Source organism: Tigriopus californicus, chromosome 5, assembly GCF_007210705.1.
Source record: "Tigriopus californicus strain San Diego chromosome 5, Tcal_SD_v2.1, whole genome shotgun sequence".
Classification (NCBI taxonomy): Eukaryota; Metazoa; Arthropoda; class Copepoda; order Harpacticoida; family Harpacticidae; genus Tigriopus; species Tigriopus californicus.
The window spans coordinates 8,528,422-8,548,323 of NC_081444.1; the positions used below are offsets into that span (position 1 = coordinate 8,528,422).

The following is a 19,902-nucleotide window of genomic DNA, read 5'->3' on the forward strand; positions in this document are numbered from 1 at the left end:
TTTCACCAGGTGCTAAGATCAATATTGCAACAAAAATTGCCGCACTGTTGGTTGAGCTGAATTTCCCAGGGCAAAAGATGCAAAACATGACTCCCTTGAGTATTGAAATGCAACAATTATGTCAAGATGTAATTATCTTTTTTTTGCGAACTTCCTTACCGCTACTGGAAATGGGATCCCCAGCCGTTCAAGACGGAAAAAGTTATTGATTTTATTTGATTTTACTTTGATTCATATCATATTTGATCTACCAACGAGTTAGAGTTGACGGATCTGGCTAGGCCTTCAATGTAAGGTTAATCAGGCAATTTGATCAAAAATTTGTCTAAGTCTGACTTAAATCCTGCTACTGGATCAACCAATTCCTACATATTCCCTACGAATATTTGAGGGTAGCCAATTGAACAATGAAGGAGCCCGAGAAAGGAGAGAGTTGGACTTCATCTTTCTTACTAGCCTGGATTTTAGGAGGCTTGGAGGTGCTCTAAAGACGCATGTTAAGCCTCTGCGGTCACTGCAATTGACCCTAAAACCTGGGTTGGGACAAAGCTCATGAATGTTTTTAAAAACGTCCAGTATCAGACACCTTTCGTACCTTCTTTGAATACTGCCCAGCCCAACCTTTTTGGCTTCTCCCAATACGAGAGCTCTCTCATACCTTAGATGTTCCTGGTGAAACATCTTTGGACTTCCTCGATCTTTTGCAATCCTGCTGAACAATCGACTGGTAATACTATCTCTCGACTTAAACGTGCGGTATATCCAACCACACATTTGAAAAGCTTTGCCAACTTTCAACGGGATATGATCATCGAATTTTCCATTATCTTAGAGGATTACACTTAAATCTTTCATGAACGAAACCTGGTGAATGCCTTTACCTTCATAATTTGATGATTTAATGATAGCTAGAGACATGCCATCTGACTCTCGCAAGAAACCAGACAATCTGTGTTCTACGAAGTTTAGGAGATTGGAGTTGGCAAAACCAAAAAAGAGACCGGTATGGCACAGTTATTTATTTTTCATTGAACATATATTTTAGCACTTAACATGAGTAGCAATCAAGAGCTTCCATTGATAGCATTTTACAAGTACTTGGTACAATTTTAGTGAATGCGAAATCTGAGCGAAGATAATTTATTCAACAATTGTAAATATATTCAGTAATTCAAATGTTAACAATTCGTGACTTTTAGGCATCAGACTTCTGAACTTACTGGCTCTAATAAGGAAAGTTACATGAAATATTTTTAAACATTGTTACTACTTTACGGCCTTAAAGTTATATTATTTCGGAAACACTGACATTGGCATGAATGAGACAGAACTACTAGAACATAGAAATCATGGTTTTCTTGACAATTAATAAAAATTTAAATCATTCAATGTTTTTGCCGCAATGTTATCAATACCCATCCAAAAGAAATAGGGGCTAGGTCTGCTTGATTCTATGCCTAGTACTGATCGTCCAAATCTGCATATTTCACCGAAGTTTTTTCACTGTCAAACACTAGATGCTGAAATGTATGAACAACGGAACAAATGAGCCATGTATGTAGTATAATTTGGACCAAATATGAATGGTTATTAATCATGATTCTCACCTTTGCTTCTTGCTTCTCTTGTTCGGTCTTGGGAGGTGGATTCTTCAACAGTATTAACAAAGGTCCATAGAGAAAACACACAACTCCAATACCAGTTAGCATAGCTTTGAAACCGATGGCTTTGACAAGGTTGCCACTAAGGGCAGGCCCAATCGCAAAACCGAGACAAAATGCAATGTCACCAATAGCGTAAACTCCTCCGTACGAAGACGAGTGTCTTAAATCAACCAGGTTTGCCAGTTCAGGCATCATACTTGAATCCACCATGCCAATTCCAAACCCAAGGCCAGCCATTGGTATCACCAGATGATTGGGAGTCGAGGCAAACGGAATCTATGTAGAAGATCATACTTGATTTCGAACGTTCTCACATATTTGGGAGCAACAAACACATTCGTTGTATGATGTTGATGGCCCCCAGAGTTCACTCACTCAAGGAGGTTGTGACACCACCCCAAGTAATCACAGCCAAGTTGAGTGAGTCCACTCCAAGAACTAGCATAGCATTTATAATGTATGATTTTGAGCACAGCTGTCATGGGACACTGGAATAGAGCGAGTGTCTTCTACCCTTACCAATATCAAAGCTAACCCAATGACAGAGAGGCCCACCAACGAGGCTAACCATCTACCCATTTTGTGACCCAGCGGACCGAACAAATTAGTACCAATCAAATAGGAAATGGATGCGGGGAGGAAGGCAGCTCCGAGTTGCCACTTTTCGGCGTCCATTCTATCCATCATAAAGAGTGGAAGAGAAGGCTCAAGCATTGCGATGCCCATGTTGGCAAATGTGATGGCACCTACGACATGAAATGAATGATTGCCAAATTGCAATTCGTTATAGTGACACTTAACACCAGATGGAAACATCCGCTTACCTGATGCAATCAGAATGTATGGATCGCTAATCAGCGTTTTCAAACTTGTTGCGTCTTCTGTCGGTACAGTGACGCCTGGTTGAAGTATGAGGAGCTGCAGGCCTAAAACACCATTGCATCAAATCTCGGCATGTGCGATGGAATGCTCGTGGAAAAACGATATCTACTTACAACCATCCATTAGAGCGAGACAAGCCAAGATTAGGAAGGGAGCAGATTTTCCAACGAATTGGTACATAAATCCACCAAATGGTGGACCAATCAATACCCCTAGAGCCAATCCCCCCAGGGCTATTCCCATCGCGTTCCCCCTTTCCTTGTCATCTGGATAACGATCTGCCAACATACCCATCCCTGGAAAGTGATTGCATTCACCATTACTTATAAAGAAAAAAAAATCATTGATTACACTATTGAAGTGTATTGACTTGGCAACTTCAGCCCAGTCTTGGCTGGCTGGGCTAGTTTTACATTTGCATAAATCCATTGTAGGAAAGGTTTGGTTCAAAACAAAAGAATTGGTGGTTGACATGCATGCATCGGAATTTCAAATCAATTTTAGTGAAGTATGAAAGAGATTGATTGGTTTCAAAAGATTGCTACTTTTTTTATTCTATATTATCCAATAAACATACCTGCAACGCTGGAACATGATGACCCAATACCTTGCAATGCACGAGCAAGAAACAATACCATGTAGCTTCTGCTAAATGCAAAAACTGGAAAGATAATTGGGTTAATGTAACTCCATCCACCTATCCTGTATTGCTCCAAACACACTACACACGTACTTATCGTTGAAAAGAACATGATGACAAATCCACAGAACATGGGAATGCTATAGCCGACTCTAAAGAGAACATGGAGTTTAAACACAGTTCCAACACTTTGCATCCAACCGACACGGGCTTACTTGTTAGTAAAGGGCACAACAAACGGGTTGGTTATCAATTGCACAATAGCCTTTGAGGCAAACATGATTCCAACCTCCACATTTTCCTTCACAAGCTCTTGATGCTTTTTCCATGATTGGTAGTCTACATCAGATGGAGTCAACTCGGTAGAGTTGTGAGAAGCTCCAGTATGCGCCCATGGGGTGGTAGTCTGCTGAATTGGCGTTGCAGAATGTTCTGGATGTCGAACGTTATATAGAAACTCTGGTATGATTGGAACTTCAGTGGAAAAGAATAAAGATGGAAAGGATGAGACTCGTCCAAAATGTGTTCTGATACAGCTCCATCAGTTCAGAGACATGCACTTACCAACAACGGTGAGGAGCATATTATCCAAAAGAAGAGCAATGGCCACAATCAGCAGTACTAGCCTCCTCGATTCCCTTGCTTTATAAAAGTAAGCCCCGATCCTCGTTTGGTGAATATAATCTTGGGCTGCACCCATTTTGGCAATAATTATACTGATTGCAAGCTCTTGTCTGGAAAAGAAAATTAAAATCAGTGTGCAATGTGCAATGGCTGAACTACTGAATAGAAATTGGCAAGAAGAAGGTCTCCATCTTGTTGTATACGCTGAACGATCAGTTGAAATTGGTGTAAAAGCATGTACTCTTAGGAAAAATGAATTTCAAACTTGTTTGGTTCCGACTTTAAACATACTACTCAAAGTAAATATTCGAATTGAAAAATTGGTTTTTGTTAAATGTTATTATTGCTTATACTTCGCATGCTAGTTCAGATTTACTTGTTAAGTAAATTCATTAAGTTTATCTTCGCCCGGGAATGAAATCTGGGGCATGTGAAATCTTCTTTGGTTGTTTGGTTATTTATCTATGGACCTGAAGAGTCATAATGAATTTAGACAACGTCAAAGATATCATTTCCATGACAACACTTCTTCTTCAAAACGTTGGCTTGGCAAAGGATGCCTTGAGATCTATGAACGTTCCAACAACCGTCCCCACCTCACAGGGTTCGATCAGTCACTTGAAGAAGGCCATGATAAATGCATCGAGGGTGCTAGAGGGGCCCTCTTCTTATTTGTATCATTAGTTTGAGAGACTGCTGAATTTCAAAATCAATCGTGTGAAAAATAAAGGCCAACCGGCAGGGTTATAGGTGAAATTTTCCGTGGTGGCTCAAAGCACATTCTTATGAAAAGAGGCAGAACCTTCCGCAAAAGCTGTGTCTTCTACGCTCTCAAATTGATCCAGACTCCAGCGCATTTGGATGTGTGGGATATTCAGGTACATTCACCCGGTTATGATACTCCCGCCCATCATGGCCATTGAGTTCGGATTCGTCAAAAAGCTAAAGCGTGACACTTTATCAAAAAAACTGATATGTGTACTTTATAGTAGTAGGATAATGAAATAATAATTTGAATTGTGCCTACGTTTCTGATTTATTTTATCAGTATCAGTCAAGTCAGTTCAAGCAATGAAGATGCTTATTCGTTTGAATTATTACGATCATTTTCTAGATTTTGTTCTTTCAAAGAGAACAAAAACCTGCCCTGTTACTTCAGTTCGATTTTTTACTTCTTTTTGATGGACTTTTTTTTATTCCTCATGGGAATGTAATCCCCAGCAGTTTCCTGATGTATCATTTGAATTATTTCTTTACGACAGGTTCAACTGGCTTCAAAACGTTACTGTATAGGCTCTCGGAAGAGAATATTGGTCTTGAACGAGATAGCGTACTCGTACATTTATGAATTATACAATATCAAGCATTTATGGGCTTAAAATCAGCAAAAGAAATAAAGTTTACCCAATAGAAAAGCTTCACCTAAGGCTCTCATAACGGAGGGACGATGAAAACAGGCAAAACATTGTGATACATTTTTGGAGGGAAAAAATAGTCAATGTAGTTTCTGAAACTGGGCCGGGAATAAGTTTCAAAAGAAGGTTTTCCATTCTCCCTAGAAATGACCCTCAAAAGTGACGTTTCAACTTACCCAAATTGAATAGCCACCCCGAGCTATGCTGTGATTGATGAATGCAGTTGAGGTGTATGAACCCCAATGGGGGTTCCCCCCAACAGTGGTCAAAATGCTGTTAAAAGTCACCCTGAACAATCGTAGGAGGGGCTTCGGTTCATGTTTTGATATTGAGAAAGCCATTTTTGCCGAAGCAACAGTTGTCCACTCTTATTACAACTAAAATTGCACAATGGTTCGACGGTCATTTTTGTTACTAGTCATTATAAGGGCTTAGAATTTAGCAAGCTTCACATGAAGAGCAGGGGGCTAATGAAATATACCAGCAGTATTTACATGTTACGCATTAAACAAGAGGGCTACTTTAAGTAAGATTAACTAATCATCGCTACGCTTTTGACTCAAGCATACGAAAATTTACATCTGATAGTATAAAAGGCAAAAAACTCGTGCTCAACGTAGCATGGTCTTTAATAATGCCAATAATGACTTACATGCCATGATTTCCTATGAATACGGACGTTGACATCGGCAGAGACAAGATCAGTCAAAGTTTTGATCGAACGGAAGTCTTTCGGAACAAAAGTAGATTTCATTTTTAGCCTATTCATTTCCAGCAGTTTTCTTTTTTCTTTCGCTATAAGCATTAGAACCAAAATTTGGTACATTTAGTTTTCCTCTTTACCTACCGTATAGATCGGTGATCAATGTTTAAAAGTATTTGAAGAGTATTTTTAGCAATGAAGCATAAATGTAGTGGAGTTATTACTTATTAGGGATAAAGAAGAATTTGCGAACTCTTTCTAGCCGATAATAATCGGGAGGCTCAAAAGTCGTTTTCTGGTTAACAAAGGTTGCAACAGATTTAGCGACTTTTCAACGGGTCCTACTGCCACAGACATCAGAGTGTCCAAAAGAGATTTTCAAGTGGTCTCAAATGCTGGTGCTTGGATGAGTCCAGGCTCTAATCTTGCACCCAGCTTTTCAGAATTTGTCGGGACTGGTTTCTTTTACCAACATCTTGAGCCTAGACCTTCTTTTTTGGCATTTCTCTTCTGGTTTAAATTTTCTTGACAAGGAGAAACAAATTTCGCAAAGCAAGGTTTTCAGAATCATGAACAGTTAATGAATTGAATTCAGCACTCCTCCATAGTAAATCACAACCCCTCCTCGTGGTCTTAAGAGATTGGATTTGACCTTTTCATTTGTAAAAAAGACCAGCTCATCTTTGCATGCACCGTGACGGAATACATCTACTGTAGTGAAGAAATTGTTAAATCAATACTTTTTCTGTGATCAGCTTTGTAATTTGCCCGTCTGTTACGTCATATCACTTTGTAATATTCGGTTAGTTATCCAAGTGGATGTTATGCCACTCTCTGCAATTAATTTTTTAAAAAGTTTTTGAAGGGATTCATCACAATGTCCTTCATTTCCAAAATTGCATGAAAATTCTCACTACAAATGATACTTCATGTTTAAATCCTAAATATTCTTTTGCTAATTGCCGGGTCAATTTCCTTTCCCCTGAGGCTTTTAATATTTATTTTTTTACATGGGTGCCTTTGGTAGATAGACTTGTGTGCAGGCACACGATATCGGTTAGTCTTGGGGCGATTCCTTTGATTTTTGACTTTTTATTGGACTCGCAGAGGACTCAAACAAAAAAGCTCATCTTGGTTTTATTCAGCTAAACAAGGCTAACAAAAACATCATTCAAGATCTTCTTCCTTACATGGTCAATTCATGAGGACGAAAACCGGTTTTCTGACGAAATTTATAGAAATAAATGAATAATGTCTTTGACGAGTCCGGACTCGACTCATTTCTTGAAGACTCGAGTCCGGTCGCAATGTACATTTAGCAAGTAAATTTTCATTTAGTTATGAGCAAATTTGATTTGATCAAGTGTTCATTGAAATGGTCTGACATGATTTTCAACATTTTGAAAGTTAATGGAAGTAGTGAAGATAAACAAAAATAACAATAATCATGGACAACGGTAAACTGGACATATTTGACGCCGCCAAATGTACCTCAATAGTGTAACGGAAAATTTAGAAACTTTTGAACTGAACCTCCCGATCAAAAATTGAAAAAAATCTTAGTCACGCTTTCCAGGCCACGCAGATTTACTCGCCATAGACATTCAAAATTATAGGGACGAACATGACAAGTTTTAGGCTGTAGCTAGGGGATGCAAATAGAAGAATTCTCGTCGCCCATTTTTTTTCCGTGGTTCAAATTTTCAGTTGTCCAAGTTGAGGTTGAGCTAAACGGCTGATACCAAAAGGAAGAACAAAGAACTCTGACTGGCGTGAATAAAAATTACGAGTGAGAAGAATTTGTGTAAAGTTCCAAAATATATTTGATGTTAGTGGTTGCCAGAAACATCCAAGCACTCCTTGGCAGTGAGTGAAAGGTGTTTTAATTACTTTTGCACGATCCTTTAATTCCAATGTCAATAATCTGGAATTATTAACAGTTCAATAAGTGAAAACTGGAGCGTAATGGCAGGAAATGATCAGCGGTAGCCTCTTTGAAAGGATGGCGGGTGAAAACCGATCCAAGGTAAGGCCCAAATCACCGTTTTAGTCCCGTTTCTTAATGAGATCAAAGCGTACCAAGGTATCCGACAGTTGGAATGATCTCCAATTAAATTGACACCCCCATGCAATAATCTAACTACGGAGGATGTTTTTTACCTCCGTATTTTTGCCTTGACATCTAACACTCTGGCTAGGAGTTTCAAACCATGAATTCTTGAATCCAGGGACAAGCTACCAAACATTCTACAACTAGTTAGAGTCCTTCTTGCATGGTTCACACAACATGAAGACAGGCAAGCAAGCTAACAAACGCATTACCTCAGCTCTCTCTTTTTTCTCCAGGCTACCCTCCCCCTGTGGACTCCCATTTCTAACTTAGAACATAAAACTAAGGAGAAATCGTTACTTTTTGAATTGTATCATTGCCACAGGTCTAACGTTGAAGAAAAATGGAAACAAATCTTAACTTTACCATCTCTTGACCACACTGAATAGAAATCAATACCAACTTCGGCCAAAATTTAATATAGCTTTGCAAGCAACGCACTTTCATTTCAGATTTTTGAGTACCAAATTCCGCGTGTTACAAAAATATTGGCCCAAATTTTTAAACACGGCTATCGGCATTATGCTGTCTTGCAACATCATGTTCCTCTATATCAATAGAAAACTATGACTTCACTTCAAAATGAAACCGGTTTTCTGTGATTGTGACTTATATGTTCCTGTCCAGATCAAAAACCGTGAGACTGGTGTCATCCTCCTCCAAGCTGGGGACATGGCGGGAGAGGAGTTTGAACTTAATTGGGTTCAAACACGCCTAACATCTGGCTGATTTCCATCTCGAGGGAATAAATCCGCTAATTAACGAAGACGTGATAACCCGAGCAAAAGGACCCGCAATTTCTCGTTTGATGCCTTTCAAAACCATATTGGATATGCCATCGATTCCGTTACTATGTTTTTTAGGTAATTTGTCGATAATTTTTAAAACTTCCAGTCGAGTAACTAACTTAAAATAATACATTCTGGGGGTTGAAGATGAGGGGATGAAACGGCAACAGCTTGCTCCTACTTGGGAAAAATGATTATTAAATGAATTTGCAATCTCTTGTTTTTCAGTCACCTCTTGATCATCTATTTTTAGCATGCCTATCGTTTTACTTTGTTTGGGATCGTATCCTAACATTTTTTTGCCTCTTTTTTAGAATTTGTGACGTTCTCTTCAAAATAATTTCGCCAATAATGCTCTTTGGCACGTTTAACAAGTTTGTTGTAAATGTTGAAGTATCTACTAAAATTACATTTGTTCTCTTTACTTGGAAATTTCTGGTACATGGAAAGCAACTTTCGCTTCTTTTTTCGAGACTTCAAAAGGCCGTTTGTTATCCAGGGCTGTATTTTTTGAGTCGACTTATTTGGTCGAGGTTTTTGGGGTGGACAAGAAACATGAAAGGTTGCTCAACTTTGGATATGAATTCTTCAAAAGATTTTTCAACGTCATTTTGTGGTAAGTGCCATTGTATTCCCTGGAGGGTTTTCCGCAAAGATTTGATGTTGTTTTCCCCCTGTCATTCGCCGTAGGGGTAAATGAACAGCAGGGCGTTCGATTCGTCTTTTACCAAGGTTAACAAAGAGACCAAGATGATCGCTAACATCGATAAAAGCGCTCAACATGATATCTTTCAAACTAACGAGTTACCACTCAAGGCAAAGAAAGTCAAAGCTCACAAAAACCGCCTTTTGGATGAGAAATATGCTTTAGTGATGTGGATCGAAAGTAAAACCGGAAAAATGATTCTAGCAGAGGAAAAAAGTGGAATATCTGATTAGATATTTTTTTTTCAATTTAGGGATCGTTTTGTGTATCCAATATCCATCTCGTTCATTGGTAATCAGCCAACGTGGAGTGTGCTTGGCTATATGAAAAGAAATCACATTTTTGTAAGCCGAATTGGCCATGACACTGACACTGTTTTTAAATGAATCATAATGTGTCCAATCCAAAATTATAACACCCTTTCTACACTAAAAAGAGCGAAATTCAATGTTTAGAAGCGCTTTCGTGATTACAGATAGATGTCCATTTGGTGAATTTGCCAACTGCGACACAATGTACTTGATGCGTAATTGGTAATCACGAACTCAAAGAAGTATAGAATGTGAACGAGCTTCCCGCCAAATTGGCCTACTCTTGGTCGTACCAACTCCGAGCCACTTTTCGAATCAAAGTAATAAAATAAGAAACGTAGATCTCTTCATTCACAGGCAGGTCACTTTTTATTATTTACTTGTTTTTTTAACTTATTTACTTCTTACTAAGTGTATATTTCCTGAGTTTCCTAAGCATAGTTTTGGGCTCCATCTATTCAAAAAGATTTTGTGGTCGTGTGAAGTGCTAATTTGGAATAATAAACGATTTAGGAGATATGAAATTTTTGCTTTTGTTTGCAGTCGACATCTTTCGAAGTTCGTGGTTTAATTGCCACATAACCCAGTCAGTGGGGCTTAAAGACTGAAGGGTTCAAAGGCTTTTCTGGCTGCTTCTTCCCAATCACTTCCATATTAATGCTATACATTCCGGTTGTTCAGAGGTCTGGCTGGAAAGAGTTATTGCATATCGGTTCTTCATTCTTTCCGTCCATTATTTTTGGGCCGCTCACTCTTCATGAGATCCTCTTGGATTGCCAACAGAGCAGAGGCCTTGCCTGCCTTTCAGAACAAAAATCAATGCTCAATGTGCCATGCAGTCTTTTGGATGGCACTTCATTGTAGTCGCTTGCTTGGAGAGTCCCAGTTAATTCAAAGAGCGGGTGACGGCCCCAACAACCCTAACGGCCCTGTTGGTGTTGGATGTGTTGCCTAACTATGGGATTGACTGTCATCCACTTTCTGTTTTTGCCGAGGGTTGATTCCAAAGTTTTTGATATGCCAATCTGCCAAATCAATGTCTAAGCTTCACCGCATGTTCTTCATGACATGAAGATTTCCGTCCTCATGTGTCTCATTCACTCTTTGAATGAGTTTGGCAGATGAAAAACTTCCTTTTAATTGTAGTAGAACAGCTGATGAACTGAAATATCTAGAAAACGAAGGGAAATGTCCGTTTTGGCGGTTCTATGCTCTTCTGGAGGAGAATCAATGTCTGACCGCTTTGTAAGAACGAAACGTTGACGGGGTTATGATGGGACTCAATTTGCAATTTTCATCCATGTGATGGAAACACTTAACTGATACGCAAGGAACAAGCTTCGCTTCAAGCTGACCTCCAGAGGTGTCGGAATTACCCCGATTACGTAAAGGTGCTATCATGTCGCCCACATTCAAGCACATAGTTGGGAGATTGAAACGAAATTCCGAATGCCTGATCATTGGGTTACAATTTCGGATACATTTTGTTGCACTTTCGAGATGCGTTGTTAAACAAGGGCAATCAATCGAATGCATGATTTGTTCTGCTAATGCCCGAATTTATTTTCGACATGGTTCGTGTGTTATGCCCAAAAAGCATGTTTTTCTCCTCAACAATTTTGTTTCGTTTGTTTGTTTGAAACAAGCACATACCAACTAAAAGAAAATCGTTATCGTAAAACTTGACGTTGAATGACGATGATAAGATTAATTTGTACCGTGGCTGATCAGGACTCCAGCTTATAATACCTTCATACATCTCAATTCAGTTTTTGATATCTGAGTAATTCTACAAATGCGGAAGAAGGAAATTACCAATAAATAGTTGCTGGGAAGCTCTAGGTAACCACAATATTACTAAAGCTATGACAATTTTTCACATAAAAAATCTCCGTCGTGTTCAGCTTTTTAAAGCAAATGCAGTCCCAAATTTGAAGTCAAAATGCTTAATCAAAGATAATTTGTTCTTGGCTTTGCAAGAACAAAACAAGCAATCCACAAGGCATGTGCTTGTTCCGCAAGATTACTTTGGATTTTAATCGGAAGTAATTCATTGCGTTTCCATCCTAAATTTATCTCACCGATGCCAACAAATGTTCACTGACTGTTTCAGTGTTAAGATATCCTCACAATGGGACTGTATAGACGAGGGTTATGAAATTCTAATGGCTGAAAGGCTTTAGGGTGTTGATCATGTTTTCTGATATTCCGCTCAATGTTATTGGAAAAAGATACCTACACCGTGCCGTTGTTTACTATACTTTCAAACTGTTTATATCACGATTGGAACTGGTAAATGCTGGACTAGACACTTTTTCTACGGATTTGCCCTCTGTTGTATGCGTTATTGCTAGTGTTTGGAGTACTCTGACATTGTCAACACAAGATCCAGAAGTACCGGATGTGTGTAAAGAAAAGACTTAAGTTTCTTGGTGGTTTCTTTCGAAATGAATGACTCTTTATCGAAGGACCTGACTTAAATGATCCAGGTATGAAATTAAGAACACAAACTTTTTCAAATTTTGAAAACTGATCATCTGCCCTAGTTTCTTCATCTACTCCCACTCGCAGCCACTTAAACTCTTAGGGTTTAGGTTTGGCTTATTCAGATTCCCGTAAAGTTCAACCAAAGGTCATGGTGGCTTTAGATGAGATCAGACATGGGATAAGATGCACCGTTGTGCCTCTTCGAAAAGTGATGTATTTAGCTTTGTTTGAGCATTGAATGGTGTAACCAGGCTGTCCAAATAATGCAAATAAAGTAAGCAAAATATACAAAAAATAACAAAAGCTAAAGTAATGAGCTAAAAATGCAGATAGCTCCAATTCATAGTTTTTTGTTTTTGTTTCAAGGGCTTTTTTAACCGCTAGAGGGAGTGTAATTCCCAGTACTATTAAAATAAAAGTTATAATTCGTCTTTTTATTACCTTTCAATCTTTATATGATATTTGGTCTGCCAACGAATCTGAGTTGGCAGACCGAGCTAGTCCTTGAATGTAGGGTTGATCTGGAATGCTATCTAAAAATTTGTCGAAGTCTGACTTGAAAGATGCAACCAGATCAACAATGCCTACGTATTGCCTACGAATATTAGAGGGAGTTGCTCTTTTTAAAAGAGACAGAAGCAAAACAATGCAACAACAAAATGCCATTTTAAGCTAACTCTCAAGAGCATATCAAACTAGGATGTACTATAAGCATTCTACTCTACTGTGTGATTATAGCAGGCTAACTTCTTACTTTCTTGCCAAAAAAAGATTAAGGCATGTCAGGTTACCAAAAAAACTCTTGATACTGTAATTGCTTTCCTCAGAAGCAACTTGCGTCATGGTAAAACATTTGCGCTTGAGTTGTGCATCAACAGTGTTGTGCTTGCGAGTAAGCATAACATAGGAACGGAAATAGACCTATCTATCACTAGATACTTTGGCCATGTACTGAAAAATCTTGATCATATTTTCCATATTTTCAAGAAAAGGGGAAAATCATTTGCAAAAGCTCGAATTTTGAGCCAAAAAGGTGAAAAATGCAAAAATATGCAAAATGCGCAAAATGCAAATAATGTTTATAAGTTGAAAAAAGGTATTTGCATTTTGGGGCAGCCCTGATTATAACCCAATTATTTTTGTCAGGTGATTTAATTCAGTTTTACACCTTTTTCAGTTGAAATCAAAAGTGTAGCCAATAGATGCCATGGTTTCCGAAGTAGTAACTTTCGGGCCCAAAATATTTTTTCATTTCATGATTTCCGATTTGAAAGGTTGCAAAAACGCAGAAACAAGGGGCAAAGGCAAAAAGTTTTGACTACTTTCTTGTAATAGGTTAGAAGTCCACATTGATAGGAATCCTTGGTGAGATGAGCTGAATGAGACGAGATGATGCTTCTCCTTTCCTCAGTTGAAAATGTCGTGTGTGACAATCATCAAAGCTGCATTGGCAAGGCTTTTATTTGCCAGTCACTCATGGATTACAGTTTGGAGGGTAGTTGAGCAGGAAAAAAGTGATTGGTATTGGAGGGTAGGAATTGCTATCATAATGATATTAATGGTGGAAGGTTTCCATGCTTTATGCTACAGAAAAGGCGAGGAACTGGCATGGCTCTGTCCTAGTGTCCTAATATACCTTTCTTGGTGAGTCATAGAAAATCAAAATCTTATCAAATGGCTAATTGTTCGTAATTTGGTGCCTTGCAAACCAAATTTGAATGTGAAATTTTCGCCATAAATGTCAAAATGTGTGGCAAAACTTGTAGAAGAGACGATTCTGAAGGACGGCTTTGTATTCGGGGAAGTTCAACGAGTATATAAATGTTTTTTCATTATCATCATAATAGCTTTCAATGCGGGGTTCCAAGCCATGGATTTTTTCACATGCCAGTAAATATTGCCGGTCAATAGAAATTAAAGCTTTTCATGCGTTCTTTTTGATTACTAAAAATACGTTCGTTTTGATCAATTTAACAGCCATCATTCTAACAGAATTTGTATATGTCTTTAGTATTAATTTTCTCAAGATTTGTAAATAAGAGAATGAGAGATAAAATCGTTTTTACCGTTTTAGTGCTGATGAATGAATTTCCTTTCAATTTTTACCACATTTTATATTAGCTCGAAAAGCTTGGACTAAACTTCATTAATCTTGAATGGGGTGTCTTTTGCTTGTTTTCAAGATACAATTTTATCTCCTCAAAATAAGGTATATGGGAAAAAAATAAGTGATGCAGCAAAAATATGTCCCGACTGTTTCAGCATAATACCATCGATATGGATTTTAGAGCTGAGGACCAACCGAAAGCAGCTCCTCTGTCAGTATCTTACTGCAGTTCAAGAAATGCCAAAAAATAATAAACTGCAAAGTGTTGTCTCAGACATAATGCAGGTTGGCAACAAACGGAGTTTGTGTGCAGTGAGCGTGTATCAAGATTCAATTTGGCTTTTATTTTAGATAAGCGAAGAAGATATCAAAGAGGCCCACGAAAGTTGCAGAAATAATCCCGAACAAGCCAATCCAACCATTGTGCCAGAAAACGAAATCCCTGGTTTTGGTTTCAATACCCAATTAAAACCAGAACAATGGACAAGAATATTGGAACAAGTGGTGCTGGTTGTACTAATTTGGGGACGTTGGCTCCTACCCAAAGGTCGCTTGTCCCGAGATCAATTCTCGCAAATGATGTTGGTCTTTATTGGTATGGCTGCGGACATCGTCGAAGTTTTTGAAGCTTTTCGAGAGACTCGCGTAATTCAAAATAGATGATGTGGAGCTGATTTTTTTATTGAACAGAAAACCTTTTTTTCCCAGGTTATGTTGGAACCAGCACTCACATTTGCAATCCTTGGTGTTTGGTCTTTGAGCCTTCTCCAGTTTTGTTTGGTTCTCGGCAGTGACCAAAGAGACGGACGCACAAGGTAACCCAATGTCTTTTTTCAGGAATGCGAAAATCTAATGAAATAGTACAATAAATGTACTAAATGTGTTTTTATTCGGTCAACTGACGCCCTGAATGGCGGATGTGCTTTTTTACCCCTCCGACTTGAATATTAGTCTTTAATGGTTTTAAGTTGATGACATAGTACCAACTGTGATGCCAGTGCGTGGGGCAACGCCCTCGAACAGTGGCCCCCAATGAACCTGTGATATGCCCGGTTCAGTGCACCTCCCCTTCCCATCCTTCCTCTTCCCATATCCCCCGGCCCACGTCTTTTTCAAGACGGGACCTTTTAGCCCTCCAACCCTCTTCCTCTTCCCTATCCTCCCTTCCTTCCCTTCCCCCCCTCAATGGCCATAGTGATCGCTCTTTTCTAGGTCGGATTGAACAACTCGGTATCCCGAGGAACCAGCATCGGCGGCAACAGCGGATCATCAAGCAGAGAGGAGGGAATTAACCGGTGTCGGCCTGCTACCTGAACTGTCATGGACGGGCGAACATGCTGCGAGTGGTTGGAGCGGGACGGTGTCTCGACAAGATCCAAGGACACGCCTTCACCTTCTTATCCGAGACGTAGGACACCAAGGAGAAACACTAGAGTTGCTTTCCTGGCAAACAGAGCTTTGTACTTCATGCCAGGAAGCCCGCTGGGCGTGGTCGGCCCAGTGGTGGGTTGGAGCTCTATATTACCAAACACTTTGACCCCACCCTTCTCTCGCCCTCTCCTAATCACATAGCCCTGGATGCCCAAGGCTTCACCATCATTGGCGTCTTCTATCAGCCAACCATGTGTAATAAAGTAGTACGCTTGGTAAAGGCAAACCTAAATATATATATTACATAATAAGGGTTTTGTTGGGAATGTTAATCTGTTAATGTATTACCCCCAATTGAGTTTAAGGCGTGTTGGCTTGGTAGTCTTAAAATGCGTTGGTGCGAGTCCCTCTTATGGTTTTGTTCACCGATGTGTGTTGTTGGTCGTACATCGTGAAATCAGACCGGCAGCCCACCTGGTCTATTACTCCGAACCTCTGATTTCAATAGTTCCGATAGTACAAGAGTATCTTACTTTCAACATAACATTATGGTGACGCCCAGAACCCACATTCACGGTTGGAAGCGTTTTGGCGGTTTCCTGATCCTTGAAGAGGATCGCCGTTGTTGTTGTTGTTGTATCTGGATGAGCGCCGGGCCAAGCTGGTGGGGCAACCACACCTGATCAAGTCGTGGATTCCGCCCTTCCTTGTCTTCCTTTTTTGATCTCTTTACACCACAGGCCATACCGCCTTGGAGTTGGTCAGACGTCTCACTGTCATCCTGTTCCAGGCTTTCAAGCTCACCCTGTCCAGGAGGCCCAACCATGTCCAGAACCATGGAACTGCCAGAACCAACCCTGCAGCAGGGGTGCCACCTGTTTCTAAGCTGATTGTCTGGCCATTATTGGGTTCTTTGCCGGGGTCCGCCTCCGTCCCAAATGAAGCCTCAGGCAAACGTTGCCCATTATTGTGTGTTCTTGTCTCGTGCACCCTGGTTCCGTTTGTAATTTCCCCCTGCGATCTCGCAAGCATCTGGGGTCGTTCTCGTCCTTTGTGAAGAGGGACTGGAATGAAACCCGTACCGTTTGGATCAAGGGGGTCTGGCTCCTCCACTGTCCATGGAACACCATCACGCTCTATGTAAATTTTTACGCTATCATGGTGGCGTCGGAGGTTTGTGCGGCTAGTCATCCCTAAAAGGTCATATGTGAACCCCTTGGTCCTCGTGATGATGAAGAGTTCCTCCTTATAGGGACTGTGCAATTTGGATGTTACATTTGACCCCAGGACCAGGACCTTTTGTCCCTGAATAAGAGGGGCTTGGCGTCGCCATCTTGAGTTGTTGACCGAGTCCATGCGCTTGAACTTTATTTCCTGGCCCTTGCTGCGGATTTCTTCGATTCCCGGCATTTGTGGGAGTGGCGGGTTGGGGAGTGCGCCCCTGAAATGTGGAAGTATGAGCGTAGTTGGGGATACCCCTGTGGATGGGTGTGGTGTTGTGCGAATATCCATCATGGCATTTGCCAAGGCGTCCTCAACACGGACTCCACTAGACTTTGCCTCTTTCAATGCTTGTGCCACTGCCTTCATAGCACATTCGGCTGGGTTTGCTTGAGGATGGTATGGAGGCGTTTTGATTACCTGAATCCCTTTTTGTTCACAAAAGTTTGCAAATGCCCCTGAGTTAAAAGGGGGACCATTGTCTGATCGCAGTGTGTGAGGGAGACCGTATGTCGCAAATATTCTCCCCATTGCGGGTAGTACGTTTTCTGCGTTTGTTGACCTGATCACCACTGCCTCCACAAATCGTGAGAGATCGCACCTGACAACCAAGACATGTCGTCCATCGGGAATGGGGCCAAATAGGTCAATGGACAGTGTATGCCATGGGTGCGGTGGGACTAACAGAGATTGGATTAAGCCTTTTTGTTTTGTAGTTTTGTTTCGTTGACAATGGTCACACAAAGCCACATGGTTCTCAACCTGCCTGTCTAGTCCAGGAAACCAGACAGATGATCGGAGTCTCCTTTTTGTTGCGGAGGTACCAAGATGGGCAGTGCCATGGGCAAGGGCGACGGCGTGAGCGTAAAGGGCTTTAGGAAGCACTATTCTTATGCCCCTCAATACCAGGCCGCCAGGTGAAAGAGTGAGCTCTTCCCATATGTTTTTGTATGGTGCTAGTGTGTCCTTGCTTGTTGGTATTGTTCCTGATGCGACTGCTTTTGTTAGTCTCCGGTATTCCGAGTCTTTTTGTCCACGCTTTGAGACCTCTGATGCGGTAAGAGCTCCGCCAATGTCCCGTATTTGCAAATTGAAGAGCAGCTTTTCCGTTTCATGAGCCTCATTCTGTAAATCTGCAGGGAGGGAGTCAAACGGAGGGGCGTGTCGTGAAAAGAAGTCCGCCGGATTCTTGAACCCGGATTGGTATGTAATTTTGTAGTTGATATCTTGGTGTCGGAGTTTTATTCTGTCTGTGCGTGCACTTCCTAATCTGGTGTCGGAGAAGATAGGGACAAGAGGCTTATGGTCTGTAATAACAGTCACGTCATTGTGCCCCACAATGAATGCTCGAAAACGGCGTAGTCCAAAATCTATGGCCAGACCCTCCAGGTCAATTTGGCGGTATCTTTTTTCGATTTTTGATGTCGATCTGGAAGCAATTGATATAGGGTGTAGATGGTTAGTCTTTTCGTGGGACTTATCCCCTCTTGTGTTGGTTGTGTGGTTCTGCATAAGTATGGCCCCAAGTCCTTCAATATGAGCATCCACAAAAATTACCCCCGGTAATTTTGGTTCAAAGAAGGCCAACAGTGCGTCCTTGGCCAAGGCTTCGCGCAGTTGCTCGAATTCTCGTTGATGTGATGGAGTCCATTGGAAATGTGTTCTTGGTGTTGCTAGATCCCGAAGTAGTGGTGTCTGTCGGGCTATAAATGGGATGAACTCTGCATTGGCTCGAGCCATTGCCAAGAATGATTGGACCTCGTCCTTGTTTCTAGGAACTGGGGCATTTTTAAGGGCACTGATTTTTTCGGGATCTGGAGATACTCCCCCCTTGGAAACCATCATTCCCCAAAATTTGACCTCCCCCACCCGAAAAGTGCATTTTCTTGGGTTAAGGGTCATGCCAACGTGAAGTACCCTGTCTAGGAATTTTGTAAGTGCGACGTCATGTTGTTGCAGGCTCGGCGCCGCTATTATGACATCATCATGAATTGTATGAACAAACTCGATGTCTCCAAACGTTTGGCTGCAAGCTCTAATGAACTCGCCTGAGGCTGGTTTCAGTCCCATGGTCATTCTGCGGTAGCGATACAGTTTTGGGCCTGCCCTGAATGTTGTAAGTGGTCGTGATGCCGTGTCAAGAGAAATCTGATGAAAAGACTGCTTGAAGTCCAATTTACTAAAGACTTGTGCTCCACAAATCTTGTTCTTGATTGATTCAACGGTTGGTATGGGCACATGAGTGTTGATCAGAGCCCGTTTCACACTCCTTAGATCGACGGTCAGTCTTATGCCACCATCCTCTTTTGGTGCAGGGACCAGATTAGAAATCCATTCCACAGGTCCGTCATGTGGTTCAATCACGTCTTCTTGAAGCATTTCTTGAAGGGCTGACATGATTCGTGGTTCGAGACAATACGGGAAGGATTTGGTGGGACTGATTGTCGGGACTGCCCTGGGCCTCAGGTGAAGGGTCACTGAGTGGCTCTTCAGGTTACCGACGCCTTGGAATATGGCTTGGTATTTTTTATCCAAACGGGGGTCCCATGGCCCTGTTTTATTGGTATCGAGGTTATAGATTTGTGAAATTTTATTTGTCTTGGGTGTAAAATTAATGGTAATATGGTGCCAAGTAAGGTTGTATTGTGGTAGAAGCTGGGGTGATGTTAGCCCGGAGTTCTCGTGTCAGTTGTGAAACGGGCAGCACGTTGACTTGAGCCCCCGTATCTGCAATAGCGGTAATAGCTTTACCCCCGACGATCACTTCGACCTCCACTAGAGAGACCTGCTTGGGTCTTGGTCTGATTTGGTAAACGTATGGGTTGAATGCTGGTGCCAGTGCGCACACTTGAGGCGTTTGCTCATCACTTTGG

At 41.0% G+C, this 19,902-nt stretch overlaps 2 protein-coding genes across 4 annotated transcripts in view; one reads left to right on the forward strand and one right to left on the reverse strand.

Moving 5' to 3' along the window:
- Nucleotides 1-1,004: 1,004 nt before the first annotated feature.
- On the reverse strand, nt 1,005-5,532 carry LOC131880955 (synaptic vesicular amine transporter-like). Of its 2 annotated transcripts, none has more exons than XM_059227688.1 (10): nt 5,402-5,532; nt 3,751-3,920; nt 3,402-3,660; nt 3,280-3,338; nt 3,124-3,207; nt 2,660-2,842; nt 2,489-2,590; nt 2,184-2,410; nt 1,608-1,940; nt 1,005-1,520 (listed from the first exon to the last, which is right to left on the reverse strand). In XM_059227688.1, the coding sequence occupies exons 2-10, from the start codon at nt 3,884-3,886 to the stop codon at nt 1,458-1,460; spliced, it is 1,446 nt and encodes a 481-aa protein (XP_059083671.1). In that variant the 5' UTR covers nt 3,887-3,920; nt 5,402-5,532; the 3' UTR covers nt 1,005-1,457. The 2 variants fall into 2 exon arrangements, with proteins under 2 accessions (XP_059083671.1, XP_059083670.1); XM_059227687.1 differs by lacking the exon at nt 5,402-5,532 and adding an exon at nt 5,233-5,309.
- An 8,213-nt stretch (nt 5,533-13,745) lies between these two features.
- The window catches only part of LOC131881048 (transmembrane protein 26-like), a 28,411-nt gene continuing 22,254 nt past the window's right edge, over nt 13,746-19,902 (forward strand). For both annotated transcript variants that reach the window (XM_059227805.1, XM_059227804.1), the window contains exons 1-4: nt 13,746-13,974; nt 14,593-14,722; nt 14,789-15,082; nt 15,146-15,252. In XM_059227805.1, coding sequence (XP_059083788.1) covers nt 13,748-13,974; nt 14,593-14,722; nt 14,789-15,082; nt 15,146-15,252 — 758 coding nt within the window. In that variant the 5' untranslated portion in view covers nt 13,746-13,747. The remainder of the gene's footprint in view (nt 13,975-14,592; nt 14,723-14,788; nt 15,083-15,145; nt 15,253-19,902) is intronic.